Source organism: Notamacropus eugenii, chromosome 4 (genome assembly GCF_028372415.1).
Source record: "Notamacropus eugenii isolate mMacEug1 chromosome 4, mMacEug1.pri_v2, whole genome shotgun sequence".
Lineage (NCBI taxonomy): Eukaryota > Metazoa > Chordata > Mammalia > Diprotodontia > Macropodidae > Notamacropus > Notamacropus eugenii.
Genome location: NC_092875.1, coordinates 425,541,355 through 425,563,137, shown reverse-complemented (window position 1 = coordinate 425,563,137; position 21,783 = coordinate 425,541,355). Strand labels below are relative to the sequence as shown.

At 38.0% G+C, this 21,783-nt stretch overlaps 1 protein-coding gene across 15 annotated transcripts in view; it reads left to right on the top strand.

The window, feature by feature from the left end:
* The first annotated feature begins 11,848 nt into the window (after nucleotides 1-11,848).
* The window catches only part of SPEF2 (sperm flagellar 2), a 289,696-nt gene continuing 279,761 nt past the window's right edge, over nucleotides 11,849-21,783 (top strand). For 4 of the 15 annotated variants that reach the window (XM_072605832.1, XM_072605834.1, XM_072605831.1 and 1 more), the window contains exon 1: nucleotides 11,890-12,100. In XM_072605832.1, the coding sequence (XP_072461933.1) occupies nucleotides 12,043-12,100 (58 nt within the window). In that variant the 5' untranslated portion in view covers nucleotides 11,890-12,042. Of the gene's footprint in view, nucleotides 12,101-12,245; nucleotides 12,443-21,783 lie in introns of all 15 variants that reach the window. The other 11 variants (XM_072605837.1, XM_072605838.1, XM_072605828.1 and 8 more) reach the window with 5 other exon arrangements.

The following is a 21,783-nucleotide window of genomic DNA, read 5'->3' as shown; positions in this document are numbered from 1 at the left end:
TCAGCCCTCGCTTTTCTTTCTCCTTTCCCCTCCTACTTCCCTATAGGGCAAATATTCCCTATAGGGTAAATTTCTATACTCAACTGAGTGTGTATGCTATTCCTTCTTTGAACCAAATCCAATGAGAGTAAAGTTGAAACAATGCTCATCCTCTTCCTTCTTTCCCTCTGCTATAATAGGTCTTTTGTACCTCTTCATGTGAGGTAATTTACCCTATTCTGCCTCTCCTTTTCCTCTTCTCTTAGTATAATCCTTTTCTCACACCTTATTTTCTTATATCATCGCAGCAGAGTCAACTTATACCCATACCTTTTGTCTATGTGTACTTCTTCTAACTATCATAATAGAGATACAGTTCTCAAGAGTTACAAATATCATCTTCCTGTCTAGGAAAAACAGTTCAAATCTTATTGAATAATGTTTTTTTTTCTTTCCTGTTTACCTTTTTTATGCTTCTCTTGAGTCATGTATTTGAAGATCAAATTTTCTGTTCATCTCGGTCTTTTCTTCAGGGAAGTTTAAAAATCCCCTATTTCATTGAATAGCTATCTTTTCCCTGAAAGAATACGTTCAGTTTTGCTGGGTAGTAGATTCTTCGTTGTAATCCATGCTCTTTTGCTTTCCAGAATATCATATCCAAGCTCAGTGATGCTTTAATGTAGAAGATGCTAAGTCCTATACAACTCTGACTGTGTTTCCTTGATATATAAAGTGTTTTTTTTTTCCTTCTGGCTGCTCACAGTATGTTTTCCTTGACCTGATCATTCTGAAATTTGTCTACAATATTCCTGGGAGTTTTCATTTTGGGATCTCTTTAAGGAGGTGATCAATATATTCTTTCAGTGGCTATTTTACCCTCTGGTTCTGGGATATCAGCACTGTTTTCCTTGATAATTTCTTGAAAGAATAGTCCAGGATCTTTTGATAATAATGGTTTTCAGGTAGTTCAGTAATTATGAAATTATCTGTCTTGGATTATTTTCCAGGTCAGTTGTTTTTCCAATGAGTTATTTTACATTTTCTTCTTTTTTCCTTTTTTAAATTTTGCTTGACTGATTCTTGATATTTCATAGTCATTAGTTTCCACTTGCCCAATTCTAATTTTTAAGGAATGATTTTCTTCAGTTAGCTTTTGAAACTCCATGTCCATTAGACCAATTCTACTTTTTAAGGAGTTATTTTCTTCGATGGATATTTTTCCCATTTGGCCAATTCTATTTTGAGGAGTTGTTTCCTTCAGTCAATTTTTGCATTTCCTATTCCAAGGTGTTGACTATTTTTTCATAATTCTCCTGTATAACTCTCATTTCTTTTCCCATTTTTTCTATCTCTCTCTTATTTGATTTTTTAAATCTTTTTTTATCTCTTCCAGGGGGATTTTTTGGGCTTGAGATCAATTCATAATCCTCTTTGAGGCTTCACATGTGGGAATTTTGATGTTGTTTTCTTCTGAATTTGTTTTTCAATCTTTTCTGTTGCTTTCTATGGTCAGGGCTCTTTTCTGTTTCTTACTCATTTTTCAGTGTAATTCATGACTTTTAAAGTTGAGTTCTGCTCCTGTGATAGTGACACAGGGGACATTATCCCAAGCTTCTTATGCTGGAGGCCAGGAGCCTAGTCACTGGCTTTCCACACCTGGACCTCAGGTGCCTGTGGCTTGCCCACTGTGCTGGGGGTGGCGTGGCCTAATCACACCTGTGGTGTTTAGATTCCAAGGCTCACAATTTGTCTTCTGCATTGAGTCTGGAGGCTTCATGCTGGCCTGTTTAGCCAAGATTGAGGGGCCTCAGTTGCTGATCTGTGCTCTGGCTAAGAGCCTTCCACTGGCTTGCCCAGATATCATATGTGCTGAGTTGTGTTCCCCTTTTACCCAAGTAAGACAGAATTTTCCTGAAATCCTTCTAAGTTATCTTAAACCAGAAAAGTGTTTCATTCCATCTTTTCTGGTTTCTGTCACTCCAGAATCCATTTAGAGGCTTGATTTAATATTGTTTCCAAGGGAAACTGAGGAGAGGTCAGACAACTTCCTGGCTTCTCTCTACCATCTTCAGACCTTTTTTCTTTTAAATAGATTGAGTCTCCCCATCTTGACCAGATGGAGGTGTAGGAGCTACTCATGGACCCATTGTACTCTGATAAGCGCTGAAATTCTGGCCTGCTCTATTTCTGACCTGGTCAAGTTTGCCTTTCCTTAGGCAACTTGGCTCTTCCCCTACCCTAAATCCTCTTCATCCCAGAAGCTTACCACAATAGAGCTTAACTTAGTGCAGCCTCCCATTTGATTTAGCTCACCGAAGTTCAGAACTCTTGAGTTCAAGATGTGTGCCAGTCTTAATCTCCTCAGTGGAAGAGATCACAGGTATGCACCATTTGGTGTGACTGAACGAGAGAAATATTAAAGAATGGACACTGTCTACATTCCTGTAAGGAAGCAATCCCCTAGAGAAGAGGCAAAAATCTTCCTACAGATACTAACAGAGGGTCTTACTCAAGATCTAAATGGAAAGATTTTCCATTTCCATACTGATCATCTCAGTGGATGGAGAAAAAGCTTTTGACAAAATACAACACCTATTCCTATTAAAAACACTAAAGAGCATAAAAATAAATGGAGTCTTCCTTGAAGTGATAAGTAGTACCTACCTAAAAGCATCAGCAAGTATTACATGTAATGGGGATAAGCTAGATGCATTTCCAATAAGATTAGGGGTGATACAAGGATGTCCATTATCACCACTGTTATTCAGTATGGTAGTAGAAATGTTAGCTTTAGCAATAAGAGAAGAAAAGGAAACTGAAGGAATTAAAATAGGCAAAGAAGAAACTAAGTCATTACTCTTTGCAGATGATATGATGATAAATTTAGAGATTCCAAGAGAATCAAGAAAAAGCTACTTGAAATAATAAACAACTTTAGCAAAATTTCAGGATATAAAATAAGTCCACATAAATCCTCATCATTTCTATATATTATCAACAAACCCCAAGAGCAAGAGATAGAAAGATAAATTCCATTTAAAGGTACTGTAGACATTATAAAATATTTGGGAGTCTACCTACAAACGCAGGAATTACATGAACACAATTATAAAACACTTTTCACACAAATAAAGTCGGATCTAAATAATTGGAAAAACATCAGTTGCTCATGGGTAGGCCAAGCTAATATAATAAAAATGACAGTTCTACCTAAATTAACTTACTTATTCAGTGCCGTTATCAATCAAACTACCAAAAATTATTTTATACAACTAGAAAAAATAATATCAAAATCCATCTGGAAGAACAAAAGATCTAGAATGTCAGGAATTAATGAAAAGAAATGTTAGTAAAAGTGGCCTAGCCATATCAGATCTTAAATTGTACTATAAACCAGCAATTATCAAAACCACTTGTTGCTGACTAAGAAAAAGAGGGGTAGATCAGTGGAATATGTTAGGTATACAACAAAGAGTAGTCAATGATTATAGCAATCCACTGTTTGATAAGCACAAAGACTCTAGCTTTTGGGAGAAGAACTCATTATTTGACAAAAACTGCTGGGAAAACTGGAAAATAGTGTGGCCAGAAACTGGACATAGACAAATATGTGACACTGTATACCAAAATAAAGTCCAAATGTGTACATGATTTAGATATACAAGATGATACTTTAAACAGATTAGGGGAGCAAGGAATAGTTTATCTGTCAGATCTGTGGAGAAAGGAAGACTATATGACCAAACAACATATAGAGAACATTATGAAATGCAAAATGGATAATTTTGATTACATTAAATTGAAAGTTTTTGCACAAACAAAGCCAATGCAATCAAGATTATGAGGGAAGCAGAAATATCTGGGAAAGAATTTTTACCACTAGTGTCTCTGATAAAGACCTCATTTCTAAAATATATAAATAACAGAGTCATATTTATAAGAATACAAGCCATTCCCTAATTGATAAATGGTCAGAGGATATGAACAGACATTATCTAGAGAAAGAAATTAAAGCTATCTATAGTCATATAAAAAAGGCTCTGAATCACTATTGATTAGAGAAATGCAAATTAAAACAACCATGAGGTACCATCTCATATCTATCCAACTGGCTAATATGACAGAAAAGGAAAATGGTAAATGTTAGAGAAGATATGGGAAAATTGAAATACTAATGATGGAATTGTGAACTGCTCCAATCATTCTGGAGAGCATTTTGAAACTGCCCAAAAGGCTATAAAACTCTGTATTTTCTTTGATCTTTAATACTATCACTAGATCTACACCCCAAGAAATAATAAATAAGGGGAAAGGACCCACATGTACAAAAATATTTATAGCAACTCTTTTTGTGGTATCTTTTTGTGGTAATACAACTCAGGCAGATAATTAGAAAAAACTAATTCTACTACAGCTGGATAGGAAAATATGCATGTTAGAGAAGAAAGAGCATTGGAATAGGATTAGAATGGTTGATATACAGTGTTGACTCTACCTCTTACTGTCTGTAATTGAACTGACTGTTCAATCCTCAGTTTTGTCATTTGTAAAAAGAGGGATAAATAATGCATCCTGGATGACCTCACAGGTTTAATGGAAGTTTCAAAGGAGATAATGTATGCAAAGACATTTTGGAAATTCTAAAGAGCAATAGGCATGTAAGAACTTGAATTATTGCATGCTATGGCAGAATCAAGAGATCTTCATAACTGAGGATCAAGAAAGATTTACATTCTTCCAGAATAACAGAAGCTAATTTCAGAGAGAAGGGCGGGAAGGTTTCACAGAGAGAGATGAGAGCACCAGGGATGTGAGGGATGGGTGGCTAGGAGACCTTGGTATTTAAAAGCCTCAAAGAACCTAACTGCCTGTCATTAATATTTTCCCTCTTCCATTTTTAATATTATCCAACTTTTAAAGTAATCCAGTTATTTATGAGTTTTACTTTTTGACAAATATGAACACTCTGTCCATCCCTAAAGCCTGAAAACTGTTAAAAATCATTAAGGAATAATGTTGGTTGTGGTCCTTTGTCTTCGAAGACCTCACCATGATAGAGTGAAGTTTCACTGTGGCTGATCAGAACAATACGAGCTCAGAATGCTCTACCACAGATTGGGCACAGATAGTCCATATGAATATTTGGGGTGGATACTCCAAATTTGTTCATCCTGCGTTTACTTTGTGCTGTCTCAACTCTGCTTTGCTCATAGAGCACAGCACCCTTTCTGATGTGGGCACGCCATGCTAAGTGGTTCTGTGCCAGTGTCTCCCATGTTGCACAGTCAAATCCAAGGTTCCTGAGAGAGACCTTGAGGGTGTCCTTATATCGCTTCTTCTGACCACCATGTGATCACCTGCTCGATGCGAGTTCTCCATAAAATAGTCTTTTCAGCAAGTGTACATTTTGCATTAGAACAACGTGGACAGCCCATTGCAGTTGCGCTCTCTGAAGCACAGTGTGAATGCTTGGAAGTTCAGCTCGAGCAAGAACTTCCGTGTCTGGTACCTGATCCTGGGAATAATGTAAAAATAAAATGTAAAGCCCAACAGCATAAAAGGTTGAGTATTCGATTTCAAAAATAAATTTGCATTGATAATTTTTGCTTTTTCATCTCCTATGCTGTCCAATGACCCTTCCCCTCTCTCTCTCCAGAGAGTCACTTAGAACAAAAAAGTAAAAAGTGAAAAAAAAAAAAAAAACTTCAGCAAAGCTACTCAACTCATTAAAAAAGTCGGAAGAACCATATCTCTCTCATGTCTTTTCCTTGGGGTCAAGATGAGTCCCTACAATCTCCACAGGATTGAGGATCAATTGTTTTGTGTTGCCACTCTTGCTATTTATGTTAATTTAGTTTCTATTTTCTTCTCTCTGTCAGCGATGAAAAGAAAGATCATTCTTTTTTCACATTTTCTTCTCCATCCTCTCATCATCACCTCAACCACAACCATCCCCTCTCACCCAATTTAATGGGACTTAAGAGTCCAACACAGATGTCTCTACCGCCCCTCATGTAAACAGTTATTTAATCTGGGAAAAACCTAAAAAGTTAAAGCTATTAGCAATTTCATTTAAAATTATTTGGTTTATGATCATTTGTGAAGATTTTTTTAACGTAAAGAAACCTCTCTATCTCACCCACTTATCAATGTGCAAGTCATTGTTAAGACTGATTTACTTCTTCAAAAACTGTAGCCCTGATCTCTTATTACTATTATTCTCTTACTCTCTGTGCCTTCATCCAGGCTCTTATCACTTCACAGCTAGACTAGTGAAGACACCCCCTAATTGGTCTTCCTGCATTGAATCTTTTCCTGTTCCAATCCATCCTCCCCACACAGCTGATTACAAGGTAACGAGGGAATACACAGCAGTTTGGCAGGGAGGGGGAAAGACTAATAAAGGTTTCATCAACAAGGTGGCACAACCACTCAGAAACCAATAATTATGAATTTTATATGTCTTCCACTGTCTTCCAGTTCTGTAGAGAAGTTAGAGGTTCAGTCATCTCCTTTCATGTAACTGTTTTGTCATTCATATTAACAGTCATTACTGTTAATATAACATGTCATATTAATAGTGATTATTATCATTTAAAAAAAAATAAAGGTGGCATAAAGCTGACTCTTGAAAGGAAGCCATGAATTCCAAGAGGCAAAGGTGAGGAAAGAGTGTGATAGGAGATACAATACTATGTGTGTATCAGTGAGAGGGTAAGAAGACTGAAAATATAGGAAAGATCAAATGAGAATATTAGAGAATATTTAAATATTAGAGGAGTTTGTACTGATCCTCAAGACAATTGGGTACCACTGAAATTTGTTGAAGTAGGAAGGGTAACATAATCAGATCTACTCTTTAAGAAAACCACTTCAGTAGTTGTATGGAAAATGGAGTAGAGAGGAGAGATTTGAGTCAGGGAGACCAATTAGAAGGCTGGTTCAATAACCCAGGGGAGAGGTGATTACAGCCTTAACTAGGGTGATGGCTATATGAGTAAAAAAGAAAGAACCTATGGAAAAGATGTTTTGGAGATAGAATTGACAAGGATTGGCACCTAATTAAATATGTAGGCTAAGTGTTAAGTGCACACCTGAGGATGACCCTGAGGTTGTGAACCCAAGTACTAGGAAGGATGTAGAGGTCTTCAACAATCAGTAGAGAAATTTGTAAGAATGAAGTGATTGCAGGGGAAGACAATGTTTTGTTTTGAAAATGTTGAATTTGAAAATTTTTCCAAGAGGCAGTTGGTGTCACAAGACTGTATCCCACACCAGGACAAGATATATGGATCTGGGACTCATCTTTATGGAGATAACTAAACCTATGGGAGGTAAATTCACTGAGAGAGTGTAGAGAGAAGTAGACACTCATGACAGCTTTAGTCTACGCTTTGTTAGTGTACATGACATGGAATCTGAATCAGTAAAAGAGATTGAGAGCCATCAGAAAGGTAGGAGAACCAGGAGACAATTTTCTGAAAATGTAGAGAGGAGAAAGTATCCAGGAGGAAAGTATCAACAGCCTTGAATAGGATTGAGAAGAGGCCATCAGATTTGGTGATGATTTCCCTTGATATATTCTCCTGTTTGCTATATCCCTTTAATTCATAAAATCTTTCACCCCTCTCCCTTTACTTAGGATGTCCTCTATGCTGAGACTGTTCTGCCTCCAAATTTCCATCTACTAGATCCCCTGAATCCCTTCAAGGATTAGCACACATGCCAGGTCACCTCTGATCTCTTTCCTTATTATGTCCCCCCCACCCCCAGCTATTATTCCCTTACCTCCAATCATTGCAGGATTTTTTTTTTTTTGCTTATATGTTATATTTATTTGTCTCTGAATACAAACTCCTTGAGGGAAGGACATCTTCATGTTTTCACACTTATCCCCAACCCTTAACACAGTACTTGTTATTTAGTATGCCATTAACTGGGACAGCTAGATGGCTCAGGGAATAGAATGCTAGCCATGAAGTTGGGAAGACTCATCTTCTTAAATCCAAATCTGGCTTTGGACACTTACTAGCTCTATAACCCTGGGCCAAATCATTTAACCCTGTTTGCCTCAGTTTTCTCATCTGTAAAATGAGCTAGAGAAGGAAATGGCAAACTACTATAGTATCTTTGCCAAGAAAAACCCCAAATGGGGTCACAAAGAGTTGGACATGACTGAAAACAACTGAACAACGAGAGTGCCATTAATAAATGTGTGGTTGCTTATTTTATTCTTGGCATACAGAAGCATTGATTAATACTTGTTTGTTTGATTTGGTTAAATGTAAGCTTCTGGTGAGTAGGGATTTTTTTTATTCTTTGTTTTTGTCTGCAGTAGTTAGCACAGTACCTGGCACATAACAGATATTTAATAAATACGTGTTTGTTGACTTATTGAATTATGATAGTAAAATCACAATCTACTAAAGAATATCACTTCGGAATGCTTGCTGTCCCTTACCAAGACCTTCATCATGGATGCCCTTTATGCACATGTAGGAGATTCTAATAAAATATTTATATAGATGAGAAATCATGCATAGAGTTTAGTAGTGGTACATTTCTTTGATCATCTTTTCTTTTCTGGCACCAGTAAGATCAAAAGTGAAAAAGATGAAAGATGTGAAATTATTGTCCATAATTTATATTCTTTCTTCACTTCAAATATGTAAACTGATCAATTTGACAAAGTATGTAAGATATGTTTCCATTATAGTGGAATCTTTGGAACAGATTAGTTACTTTCTTTGCATAATTCTGTATTGTTTCTAAAAGGTTTGTACTGATTCACAGCTGTACCAGCTATGACTTAATGTGCCTATCTTGCCACTCCAACATTGATTGCTCTCATCCTTTGCCATTTTTTCCATTTTGCTGAGTAAGAGGTAAAGTCTCAGGTTTATTTTTATTTACATATGGGTTATTATTTGTATTTTGGAACATTCTTTAATATAGTTGTTGGGGCATCTAGATGGTGCAGTGGATAGAGCACCAGTGCAGGAGTCAGGAGGACATGAGTTCAAATCTCACCTCAGAAACTTGACACTCACTAGCTGTGTGACCTTGGGCAAGTCACTTAACCCCAATTGCCCCATCCTGGGTCATCTCTAGTCATCCTAATGAATATCTGGTCACTGGATCCAGATGACTCTGGAGGAGAAGTGGCCTCAGAGGGAAGAGCTCAAGGCCTCTCTCCTTAAAACATTTATTTCTCATTGGAATTTACCATAAGCAAAGGAATCAAACCAAGAGCAGAACAGCCAATAGAAAGCAGAAAAAGAAAAAAATGGTCAAGGTTCAAACCATTTGAAAGTGGCCCAAGATCTTTTCTGTAACTGAAGATAATCAAAATGGCTGCCATTCTACTCTAGGTTAACAGTCCAGAACCAATTACAGAATGGTGACACATACTTCAGCATCTCTCCAAGGAATTTTCATTACATTACTGCAACCCTTCCAGAAGCAGGCTTCCAGTCCCTTTCATACGAGGAAACATGATCAGAGGTGTTCTATGTATGTACCAATCCTCATCACACAGATATGGCAGATAGGGACCAAGGCTTCAGATAGCCTAGTTGGGTTCATGCCCCACCTGGAATGAGAGACTGGGATAGAAGGGAAGAGCACAGCCTTTCCCTCTACAACCTCAGGAGATTCTAGAGATAGAGTGTATATACTATTTACTACACAGAGTAGAAGCAAAAAGTCCCATCCAGATGGCTAGCTCTCCTATGGATGAGTAGTTAATAAAAATATCTCTTCATCATTCCAAAGCTCCCAAGTTCTTCAGTGCTGAGCTATCACATGGCCAGACACAGCCAAGAAATTCATCATCTTTTATGTTCCCTAATGCTGAGTCACCATGTCCCTGGAGTCCCCAAGAGTTGTCCAGGGAACACTTGGGATGTACCCTCTGGGATGGCTCGTAATGGCCAATTCAACCTCTGGTACAAAATAAATTACTTTAACTTGGTCTAGGGCGATTACTATGCCTGCAAATATATTTTTTTAAAGCAATCTTAAAAATAGAACTTTTCACCTTGATGTTCATAAAAAGTCAACATGTCAGTACCAGGCCAATGCCTCAAGGGGTCAACAAATATTTCTTACCACATGGCCTGCATCTAAACTGGCACTCTGTTACTTATAGGGTTAGGATTATACATTTCACTGAAAGACAATTTTCTCATCAATCTGGAAAACATTTATTTCAACATACCAGTATATATTTTTTTCTGAAATTAAAAGTTTGGAACTGTTTACCCCAGGGTGGCTATAGTCATCATTTAGAATATATCACTAGCCTGACAACAAACAGAAGTGTTTCTGAAACCATTTTAGTCCCACACTATGACCCTTTACAGCATATTCTGGGATGTAGTGCGTGCTGTAGACTTTATGAGATATTTTCCCCAGATTCTGGTGGTTATTTAGAATCTAACATTCTTTCCAATTTGTCTAACTCTAAAGCAAAATAATTCAATATATTAGGACCTTTCAGCTAGCTCTCAACCTCTCACCCACTTAAGCACTCCAACTGCAAAACTGTAGGTGTGTTGAGACTGTTTCTAGCTTGGAAAAAAAAAATTCTATCTCCTTACAAGGTGCTAACCTGCCTGAAGCAGCTAATCTCCAGATTTATCACTCCACTGGATTTTGCACCTAAATAGAAATGAAATGATTTGAAGATGGGGGCATGGGGGAGGGGGAGGTTATGATGGAAAAAGATAACTTTGCTGCGCTGAGAAGAAATGAGGTGCTCTTTTGAAAATATACTAAAAACAACAACAACCAAAAAAAATCAAAAAAGATGGTTTGGTCCAGGGAGGAGCGGGGAACCTGCAGCCTAGAGGCCAAGCTGCAGGTTCCCCACCTGCGGCTTGGCTAAACTTCAGCCCAGGTCGGTAAAATACTTATATAGAAGTATTTTAAAATAGTGCATAAATCCAAGGAATAAGTTGACTGTTTCGTGTTTACATTCTTCTACTCCGGTCACAGATAAATTTCAGTGAATGATAATAGTTTGCTATATACAAGAATTTGGGGACACTGAAGAAAAAAGCAAGGCAGTGGGAGGGAAGGCAAACCAGATTTTTGGGCAATTTTGGTAATCTCTAAATTCTAAAAATTGAGAGGCGGTCAGATGCCATGTGAAAAAACCAAACCAAAACACTGGATTAAGGGTCTAAAAGAGAGCTGGGTTTTCGCTCCAAGTACTGCCCTCCTTTGAGCAAGGAGCCCTCCCCGTCTCTGGGCCTCTCAGTTCCCCTCTCTCTAAAATGACAGTTTGTTGGGAAACCCCAAACTGGTCTTTTTTACTGCCATGTTAAATTACTTATAAAATGGGTGAAAAGGATTTTATTCACTCCTTCTGAAAGATAATAGGGTAGCGACAGGGGAAAGCGTAAGCCAACACGAAACTTCTTTCCTCCCATTTCCAATTTTATTTTATTTTCATTATTTATTAGTTTTTATTTATTTTCAGGGTTCTACAATCAATGCATCTTTCTCAGATCATAATGAAAGAAAAAAGCTATGTCATCACAGGCCCTGGAAAGCCAGGCCCAAAAGCAGTTGGAAAAGAAATAATGTAATTCCATTTCCAATTTTAATTTTTAGTTTTTTTAGTTTTTTCCAATTTCGTTTTTTCTTTGGACTTTTGAAAGTGCTTTGGAGTTTTAACTTCTCCGTCCTTTTTCTGATTGGAAATAGTCTCAGGGCCTGACTGACTCCCTCCTCCTTCTTCCAAATTCTTCTGCTTCCTTCCAGCATTTTTCAGATTTTTGTATCCATCACCATTCATTCATTAAACCCAGGGCACCAGCAGGCCCGTTGGGGCTTCCTGCGCCTGCGCAGCACGCCTTTGGGGCTGCCTAGGCGCGCCCCTCCCCCAGGCCGCCGGGGAGCTGACTCCTCCCCCACTCCTAACGACGCGAGGCCTCCGCTGGGGGACACGCGCCCTTCGCGGCTGGTTGCCCCTAACAACAGGAGGACGCGGCCCGCCCCGCCAAACGGATCTCCCCAGGCCGCCGGCGCTAGCAGTCCGGGGGAGCTGGCGGAGCCATGTCGGACATAGTGTGCCGGTGGCTAAACCAGGAGGTGAAGCTGTCCCGGACAGTGAGTGAGTAACGGACCGGGGGCCTGGCGGGGCTGGAGAGGGGAGGGAGAAGCCCCTTCCCCACCAAGAGTAAGGATCTTTCGGTGCCCGTCGTACCGAGAGTAGATTTTCTTCGAGGCCGTCTAGTGGGATCTCCTCACTTTTACAGGTGGAGAAACTGAGGACCAAAGACGGTCCAGTGGCTGCCGTGAGCGCCCAGGGTAGGAAGCGCCGCGGCCGGTCCGGCCCCGGACAGGGCTTTCTTACCTCTGGGGTGATCGCCCCTCTTCTGCGGTCGGAAGCCAGAATAATGTTACTCATGAAAGGCCTGCGCTTGCAAAGGAAAACCACTGATACTGAAGCAAGGTGATCAGATACTTTGTAACAAGTTCCCAGACCGCAGGGCCAGAACTCCTGCTGGGGCCGGCCCCCATGGCTGGCTCCCCGACCCGAGACATCGCAGCCCAAGTGGGGCTGACCTCCTAGCTCCTCTTTATCCAACCCCCGTTCTAGTGGGCTGCTGTGTTCATTAAGATTTCACGTCGTACGGAATTTCTTTTCTCATTTGAGTCAAAAGAGCTTATGAGTGACTCTTTTACTTACTTGGAGGGCGGGAAATGCCAGGCACTAAATAGGTACTTGAAGACTATCTTAGATTTAGAACTGGAAAGGACATTAGAGGTTATCTTGTCCAGCCCCTTTGTTTTAAAGTTAAGGAAACCAAGGGCCAGAGAGATACATTGTTGGCCAAGGGTAAGGTTACACAGGTGCTAAGTAGCAAAGGAAGGATTCAAACCCAGGTCTTCTTGATTCAGATTTAGCCTTCTTAACGTTGACCTCTGTCTGTCATCACCTATGACTCTACCTACAAGTCCCCAAGATTCATCCTTGTCTTGTGTTGGATACTTTTCCCTAGCAGTACACACATATTCAGTTCCAATTTTGGTGGGTTGGTTGGTTGGTTGGTTGTCCTTCATTCTTGAAGACCAAAATGACATCACCATGATCATTTTAGGGGTGAAATGGATACTGATGATGTTAACGGTGATGATAATAACAGAGACTCACATTTATAAAGTGTTTTATATACATTATCTGATTGGATTCTCACAATCCCATTGTGAGGTAGGTGCTATTATGACCACTGTTTTCCAAGAGAACACTAAGGTGCCTATGGTCACACAGATAATAGGCATTATAGGTACAACTAAAAGTCTTCAATGACTACAAGTCAGCACTGTATCTGCTACCCCACCCAACTTCTCCTACATCAATAAAAAGATTGCTGTTCAAAATTTGTCCCTGAAGTGTGACTATAAGAAAGTTTTTATCGCTTAATTTCTCTAGGGCTAAAATTTTCTGACTGTAAAATAAGGAGGTTGAGCTAGAATTGAATGGGGAACCTGTGGCGTCAAGGCTACATGTGGACTTCTAGGTCCTTTGGTGCAACCTTTGACTGAGTCCAAGTTTTACAGAACAAGTCCTTTTATTAAGGGGATTTGTTCTGTGAAGTTTGGATTCAGTCAGAGGACCAAACTTGAGGACCTAGTAGGCCATATGTGGCCTCAAGGCCATAGGTTCCCTGCCTCTGGACTAGATGATCCCCAAGGTGCCTTCCAGTTTTAATCCTGTGACCTCATTTAATCCTGTAATCTAAGGGCAATGGCCTTAAATTGGAATTACCTCTCACCTGCTAGATTCTGCAAACTGACATTTTAGACCTCCAGTGGGCTAATATATCACAGTAAGAACATACTGCTATATCATTGTGGTAAAAGATGCAGTTAATTTCTGCAATGATTTAACAGCTTTAATGCTCTAATCCCTTTACAGAGTGAACTTCACCTACTGCAGACTCATATGACCCTGTTGTGTTCTCACAGCAACATGCCTCTTCAGTCACCCTGCCTTGGTTTGTCCTCATTGTTTTGGCAAAGAGTTCATTATCCATTGGTGCCATTTTATCTCTGGACTTTTGCTGAAGAGATCTGTCAGTCTGTCCTTTCTATGGTACCAACCTCCAGGAACTTTTCATAGAATTGGATTCTATTGATATAATAGTTATGGTGCAATTCCATCTTAAGGCCATTTCTCTAAAATGAATCATGGCCTTAGAGATAATCTCATCCAATTTTGTGGATGGGAAAATTGTGCCCAAAAGAAATTAAGTGAAAGCCACAAATGTTGGCTTTCACACAGTAGTGACAAATTTTCCATAACATCAGTAGGTTTTCAAAAGACAGATTGCATTCTGCAGCACAAACTTCATACTGTTGCTTTATCAAACTTACATCTCCTACACTGAGATATATAACAGGCAAAACTAACTACTCAGCTCTGTTGTGGTCCCACTGTGTATCTTATTGTCTCCCTAAAATATAATATTAATAGATAATATCTAGTATCCTTTACTCAGAAACTTCCTCTTCTTTCATTATGCAAGCAAAAATGCCATATTTAATTACTAATTTAGACTTCTTTTTAGTAAAGTTATTACCAGATTGTTCAGCCTAATGTGGCTTATTTATTTGCTCAGTAAAGACCATTTGCTCAGGAGTCACAAGGGCTCAGTTACAGATTGAAACACTTAAAAATAGACATATGAAATTAATTTTTAAAAAAAGCAGAAGAGTAGCCCCACTATAATTTTAATCAGTTTTGGTAATTCCAGCTTGAAAAAAGAGAATCTTTTTTTTTAAAGTTTAGAAGACTGTGCAACCCTTCAAGAAAAAGTCCTAAAGACATGAACTGTTAATGGAGAAATCCCGGTTTATGCTTCCCTGCAGTATAAACCTGTTGCTTGTTAGCAGAAAAACCCTAGCCTAATATAATCCTAGGAACCCCATGTACTCTTACTATATATTACATAAAATCTTTTCCTCTTAACTGCTTGGACAATCTATTGAGAAAGAGACCAACCCCCAGGAAACCAAACTATAGATATGTAGTGAATGCTTTTCATACCATGCGTTGTACTTAGAAACAAACAGACATCAGTGGAAAATATAAACAAATGATGTAAATTGTAAAACATTTACATTTACAAATGTAAAACAAATGGTGCTGTTAAAATACATAATTATATAGGCCATTCTATGCTGTATACATTAAAACTTTTACATGATTTTAAAGCAAATGGGCAATCATATTCAAAGGGAACTTGAAGCAAAATATGTATATATAAAATTTTTGAACTGTAATAAATGAACCATTGTTGCTTACAGAGTCATGAAAGTTTTTGCAAGAATTTACTTTTTCTCCCAAATGTCCTTTGTTTGTACAGGATTGTTTTTTGTTAATGGTTGAATCATGGAAGGATGTTAAGACATTAACTCTTCGATCATTTCTTTCTTTAAATCTTTCAGTGGTAGTCCATATGCTACCCTCATGCAGTACAGTCTGGGATTTATGTAGTGATGGGATAAATTGTTTTGCTAAATATATTTCCTTGGTCAGAACTATAGGGATTCAGTCATGGAACAATATTTTCACTTCACAGATTGCATACTGGTTCTCAGTTGGAGAGAAGGTGGATTTTGGAGACGAGGTGAATTTTGATGGTATCTCTTAGAAAAATATGCAGACCACTAGCCTGGAAATCAGATTCCCACTCTGTAAAATGAGAAAGTTGAACTAGGCAATCTCTCAGTCACCTCTAAATTCTCTAATCTGGTGGTAATGCTGGAGATTTGCTAAAATATAGGAGACAAATTATGAATGAGATGTGTTTTTCTGTTGCCTCAGTGACTGATTCTGCTTTGATGAATGTTAAGTACAGGTAGTAAATAGCTAGAAAGAGCCAACCATTGAGTCAATCATATTTTTTCTGCATGTCCCAAGAATCATAGAATTTAAAGGAAAAAAAAATTGTATTTGGAGAGAAAATGAGATCAAGGGATCCTTAACTGATGATAAGTAATACCTCTTAATCCTTAGTGTACTCAGTATTTTCTTCTTGATGACATTGTAAATTTGGCATCTAACACTTTCATATGCCAGTTAAAACAAGAATTATGGAGATAGATCTCAAATGGGTGACAGACAGTACAGTGAAGTTCAGGTCAATTCAAGATTCTGGCATTGAGAACTGAGATGAACTCACTACTTTGTGCACATCCATTAAACTAAGAATATTCAGCAAGTTATTAAATGTAACAATAATTCCTTCCAGAAAATAATCTAAGAGATAAATAATTCAATTAAAATTAACTACTAAAATGTAATAGAACATGAAAGGATAATCTTAGCATAAACTTTTTTTTTGAGATTGAAGTAATTCTTTTATAACAGAAAAGAGCACATGGATAATAATATGTAGCCAATAAGGTTTTGTAGAATTCTTGATGCTTTTCTTATTTTCCCCGCAATACTATGACTTGTATCTTTTTACTCAAGCAGGAAGTCATTCAGTCAATTTTGTTGTTGTTCAGTTGTGTCTGAGGCCAGATTTGAACTCAGGACGAGAGTCTCCCTGACTCCAGGCCTAATGCTCTCTCTGCTGCACCACCTAGCAGCCATTTAGTCAGTAATCCTTGAAGGGAAGTAGGTGTTAATGCCTACTGTTACAATATACAGTACTAGATTGGGGCAGCAAGGTGGTGCAGTGGATAGGACACCAGTGCAGCAGTCAGGATGGACCTGAGTTCAAATCTCACCTCAGACACTTGACACTCACCAGCTGTGTAACCTTGGGCAAGTCACTTAACCTCAACTGCCTCATCCTTGGTCATCTCCAGTCATCTTTATGAATATCTGGTCACTGGATCCAGATGGCTCTGGAGGAGATGTGAGGCTGGTGACCTGCACAGCCCCCCTTCACTCAAATCAAAGTCAAGTGCAAGTCATGTCATTATTTCTTTGATGACATGGTCTTTTTCAGCAATGAAGGATAAACACACACACTACTAGATACTTGGAAAAATACTAAGTTAAATCAAGCCCTCTGCCCTTAAATATTTTACAGTCTCCTGGGGATTGAGTTAAAAAAAAAAAAAACCCAAATATTTAGTTTAGATAATTGGGAGCCCTCTCCATTCTATCTAGCATACAGACCAACTGAAATATAAATTATTCCAAACGACTGTCAAACTATTTTTTACAGAGAACATATTGCTTTTAAATAATTTTGATGTGCCGACCTATGATATTCAATAGATGTCAATATTAGTATTAGAAAATATAATATTTTTTATTTCTTAGATATCACAAATGCTGAGTGTTTGTTCAGGCTTTGTGGAAATTATCTAATAGTATTCAAAGGAAACAATGCATAGTAAAATATCCAAATAGTTTCCCCATTCCATGCTCTTCCCTTGGATGCTTTCATAGTGTAGTATAGGATTTTCCCCCCTCTTAGATTAATATTGTTGGATAATCTAAAAGATACTTAAAATCAGAGAATTTTAGAAATACAAATAATCTTTGAACTAAACCTTTTCTCTTAAGCATTTTAGGAAACTGAGGCCCGGAGAGGTTAAGGAACTTGCCCAAGGTTAATTAGTGGCAGGTCCAGGTCTAGATATGAGTCTTCTGATATCCAGTCCAGATTTTTTGATAGACTATAACTCTAACATGTCTCAAATTCCAGACATGATGTTCATCAGAAAATTTATTCTTTTTGGCATCAGCATAGCAGTCTGATTTCAGTATTCTTTGCATAACTTGGCACCATTGTGCTTCATTGCAGCGTGGCTCAGAATGAATAGAAGTTAAGATCGTGAGTCTAATAGCACCTAGGCATTGTGCAAATCAAGACCAGACCATCAGATTTAGTTTAATATAAAAATTTTTTTTTCAAATATCCAAGAGGATGGTGGGCAGTCCCATGAAACAAGGCAATAAGGTAGCAATTGAGATTTAATGCCAAATACTGAGGCTTTTTGTAAACTATATTAAGTGCTTGAAAGGGATAGGTTATCAGAGTTTATAGTTTCAAACTCATACTAGAGAAAAAATTAAAATAAAACTAAATTAATGTTTTTCAAGTGGGATTAGACACGGGCTAGCTCTTTACTTGCTGAATGTTGATCTTTTCATAAAGTCATCCAAATTGTAGACTATTGCTGTTCAGTCATTTTCAGTCATGTCTGAGTCTTTGTGACTCCATCTGGGGTTTTCTACCCCTCAAACAAGGTTAAGTGATTTGCCCAGGTTTGCACAGCTATTAAATGTCAGAAAACAGATTTGAAATCAGGAAGATGAGTCTTCCTGACTCCAGGCTTGGCATTCTATCCACTGCACAACCTACTTGCCCCAAATTATAGAGTAGTGTCTGAATTTTATTGGGCTAAAAAATTTTTTTTCATTGAACAGTGAGGGGAGGAGGAGAGGGAAGGAAGAAATTTGGAACTCAAAATGTTAAAAAAGAAAGTTAAAAATTGTTTTTGCATGTAATTTTGGGGGCAAATAAAATATTAAATCTTTAAAAAAAATTTCCATTGTGAATGACAGAGGAAAATAAATGTATTGCCTTTGTAATAACGCTGTAAGAATCAGGGATTCCCCAAAAATGTAATCTCAACTACTGAGTCACATATACTGAGTTCTTGGTCCGTAAGTTAATAAATTATTTATTAAGCATGAACCATATACCAGGTCTTGTACTAAGCACTGGAGATACAAAGAAAGGACAGTTTAATGATTGGGAAATTTGGCAGGGAGCTGGACTAGAAAATCTGAACTAGAAAATCTTTAAGTACCTTTCATACTTTTAAGATTCCCTTTTCATCTCAATGACCTTAAAGGACATAGTGGCTTCCTAGAAGGGCCCCACTGATTCTACATCAGCCAGTACAGCTCAGCTGTTATCACAGCATAGTAGGAAATTGAGCCACGATGCATGATAGCACTGTAGTCTATACAAAAGCAGTAGGACAGAGTTCTCTGTGTTATAGAAGCCTTTCCATTGTCTGGACTTCAAACTTTCTCGGTGAAAAGATCAAAGGGTGTCTCATCTCTGACCCAGGGCTAAATGAAAAGGCAAAACATGATCCATCTGTGTATATTTGGAGTGGAAACTTTAACTGTATACACACATACACACACATACACATGCACATGCACACATATACATGTGTCATATGTATATGTGACATGTATAGAAGCAAGCATAATTATCTGAGGATTAAAATGAAATAGAATGTTAAGCACAGTAAGAGAATCTTTATTAGTTTGAGGGATAAGAAAGGATCAGTTAGCCACTGGACCATTACCTTTTTTCTCTTAAAAAGAGAATTATTGAAACCCAAAATAAGTGAAGAGGGAGTAAGACTAAATTTAACTACTACTGCTCTCAATAAATTCAAATTCCTGGGCTGGTACAAACTCTACTGAATCTTGGAAAAGGACTGAAGAAGGATATATGTTGGGACAATTTTCAAAAAAAGGGAAATAATTGGAGTCTATAAATTATACATAAGTGAGCTTAATTTTGTGTCCAGGAACAATTCTAAAACATATTAGATATAGCATCTGAAGACAACCCTGTGCTCACATATGGGATCCTCTAAAAAATCTAGCCCAGGTGCAAGGTACTTCGTTGGTGCATACTTACTAAAAAAAAACAAAAAAAAAAAAACAAACTCAGGATCCCTTATTCATATGTTTACTTTTAAAGGTCACCAGAGGACACAGCTCATAGTAGTCTTTCTAGGATATAGCATAGGAAAAGAAACAATAATACAATATTTTTTCTGTAAACTTGGGGCATATGCTTCCATAAACAGTCACACTGTCAGTAGGAAGAGTGGCCACACATAATGAGGCTTCATGAAAAAGCGTACATCATGTAGGGTACACATTTGGAAATGCAGATCAGTAGGGAGTATGTGTGGCCTTGGTGCATGTGTAAATAATATATGTGACCAGAGCACATGAAGAGGCATGAATAGGGAACCCGTGTGGCCAGGGAACATGTGTGGCCAGAGAACATGTGGAAAGGGAAATTCAACAGGCCACCCATGTTTGGGGGAATGTTCTTGCCCTGTTCATGCAAGGCCTCCTCTTCATAGGTTTTTTGGGATGTGTAGTCCGTGCTATGGAGATGGCATAGCATGTGGTTGTTTTTGAGTGTTACTGTCTCATGGTAGCTGCTTGATGGCTATGTTTGCTACCAGAAGTAGCCACTTAACACAAGATTCTTTCTGCTTCTGGCTTCTCCTGACTTTAGCAGAAGTCTTCTTTAACTTAAAGCCTAATCCAGCTGGTCACCAAGCTAAGAAAAAGTCTATAGCTGCTTTTATTCTTAGAAGGAATCTCTGTGACTGTACAGAACCTTGATCAAGATGGATTTTTCCTCTCCAAAAGGAGAATCTTTGTCTGAGGTCTTTGAAATTTTTGTAACACAGAGTGACCAGTCAGCTAAGTAGTATCTGCAGGTATTAAGTCTGTTTTTTAAACCTTACTTTCTAGATCACCAGGGGAATTGTCTTGGTCTCAAGACCCTTAAGTAGTAATAAGAATTAATAGCATTTATATGGTGCTTATTACATGCCAGGCACTATACTAAATACTTCAAAATCATCTCATTTTATCTTCCCAACTCTTGAGAGATAGGCGATGTTATTATCCCTGTTTTACAGATAAGGAAACTGAAGCAAACAGAGGTAAAAGTGACTTGCCTAAAGGTCTGAGGTATAGTTAAAAATTCTGATATTACCTGCTAACATCAATCAGATGACCAAACTTCATCTGTTAGCATAATTTTACGGACTGCTCTTTAGTTATAGGATTGCCTATAACTAAGGCCCTCCAGGTTTTTTAACTCTGAGTTTCTTTTTGGTCTCCCATGCAAACAAATGGAAAGGAAAAAGAGAAGAAGCCCCAAAACAGAGAGCCATTTCAAGGCACCATCCTCCACTTCAATTCCGTGTTTCAGAATTTTGACTTTCTTGCGTGTATGTTTTTGTCAACAGGGTTTTTTTTTTAGTTCTACCATATTGATGCTTTGTAATCATATAGGAAGGTAAGCTAGGATAATTAAAAGTCAGCATTTCTTTACTCGAACCTTCTAGGCATGCCAGAATGTCAGAATCACCATAGTTCTTATTGTGATAGGGTAGATCAGGGTCATGCTATAAAGAGAGTGTCTCTTGCTATTTGTGGGCAAGCTGGAAAGATGTTGATTATAGGATAATACTGTTAGGTAGATTCAGAACTAGTTGAATGATTGGCTCCAAAGAATAGCCATTAATTGCATGGATGAAAGTCTTTAGTGAAGTGGCCCAAGGGTCTACCTTTGCTTTAGTGCATGCTTGTAAGTGAAAGATATAGAAGATTCACATATGACATGTTACTTCGAGAGATAGTGGAGAACACTGGATGATGATGTTGAGATTCTAAAAGACTGATGAGTGGCCAAATTGCATAAGATGAAATTGAATAGAGGTAAATGCAGAATTATACACTTGGGTTTAAAAAATCCACTTCCCAAATATGTGATGAAAATTATATGGCTTGATAGCAGTTCCTGGAAAATTTTCTTGGGGTCATAATGAACTGGAAATTCATCATTTTGACAAGACAGTCAAGGAAATGATGGCATCCTAAACTGCACTGAGAAACATGATATTCAGAGCTATTCAAAGGAGAATTATTCTCCTTTTTTGTTCCCTGAACTGAATAATGGGATATCATGTTCAGTTCTGGGAACTGAATTTTAGGAAGCATCTTGATAAGTTTGTATTTTGGGAAGAAGCAGCCAGGATGGT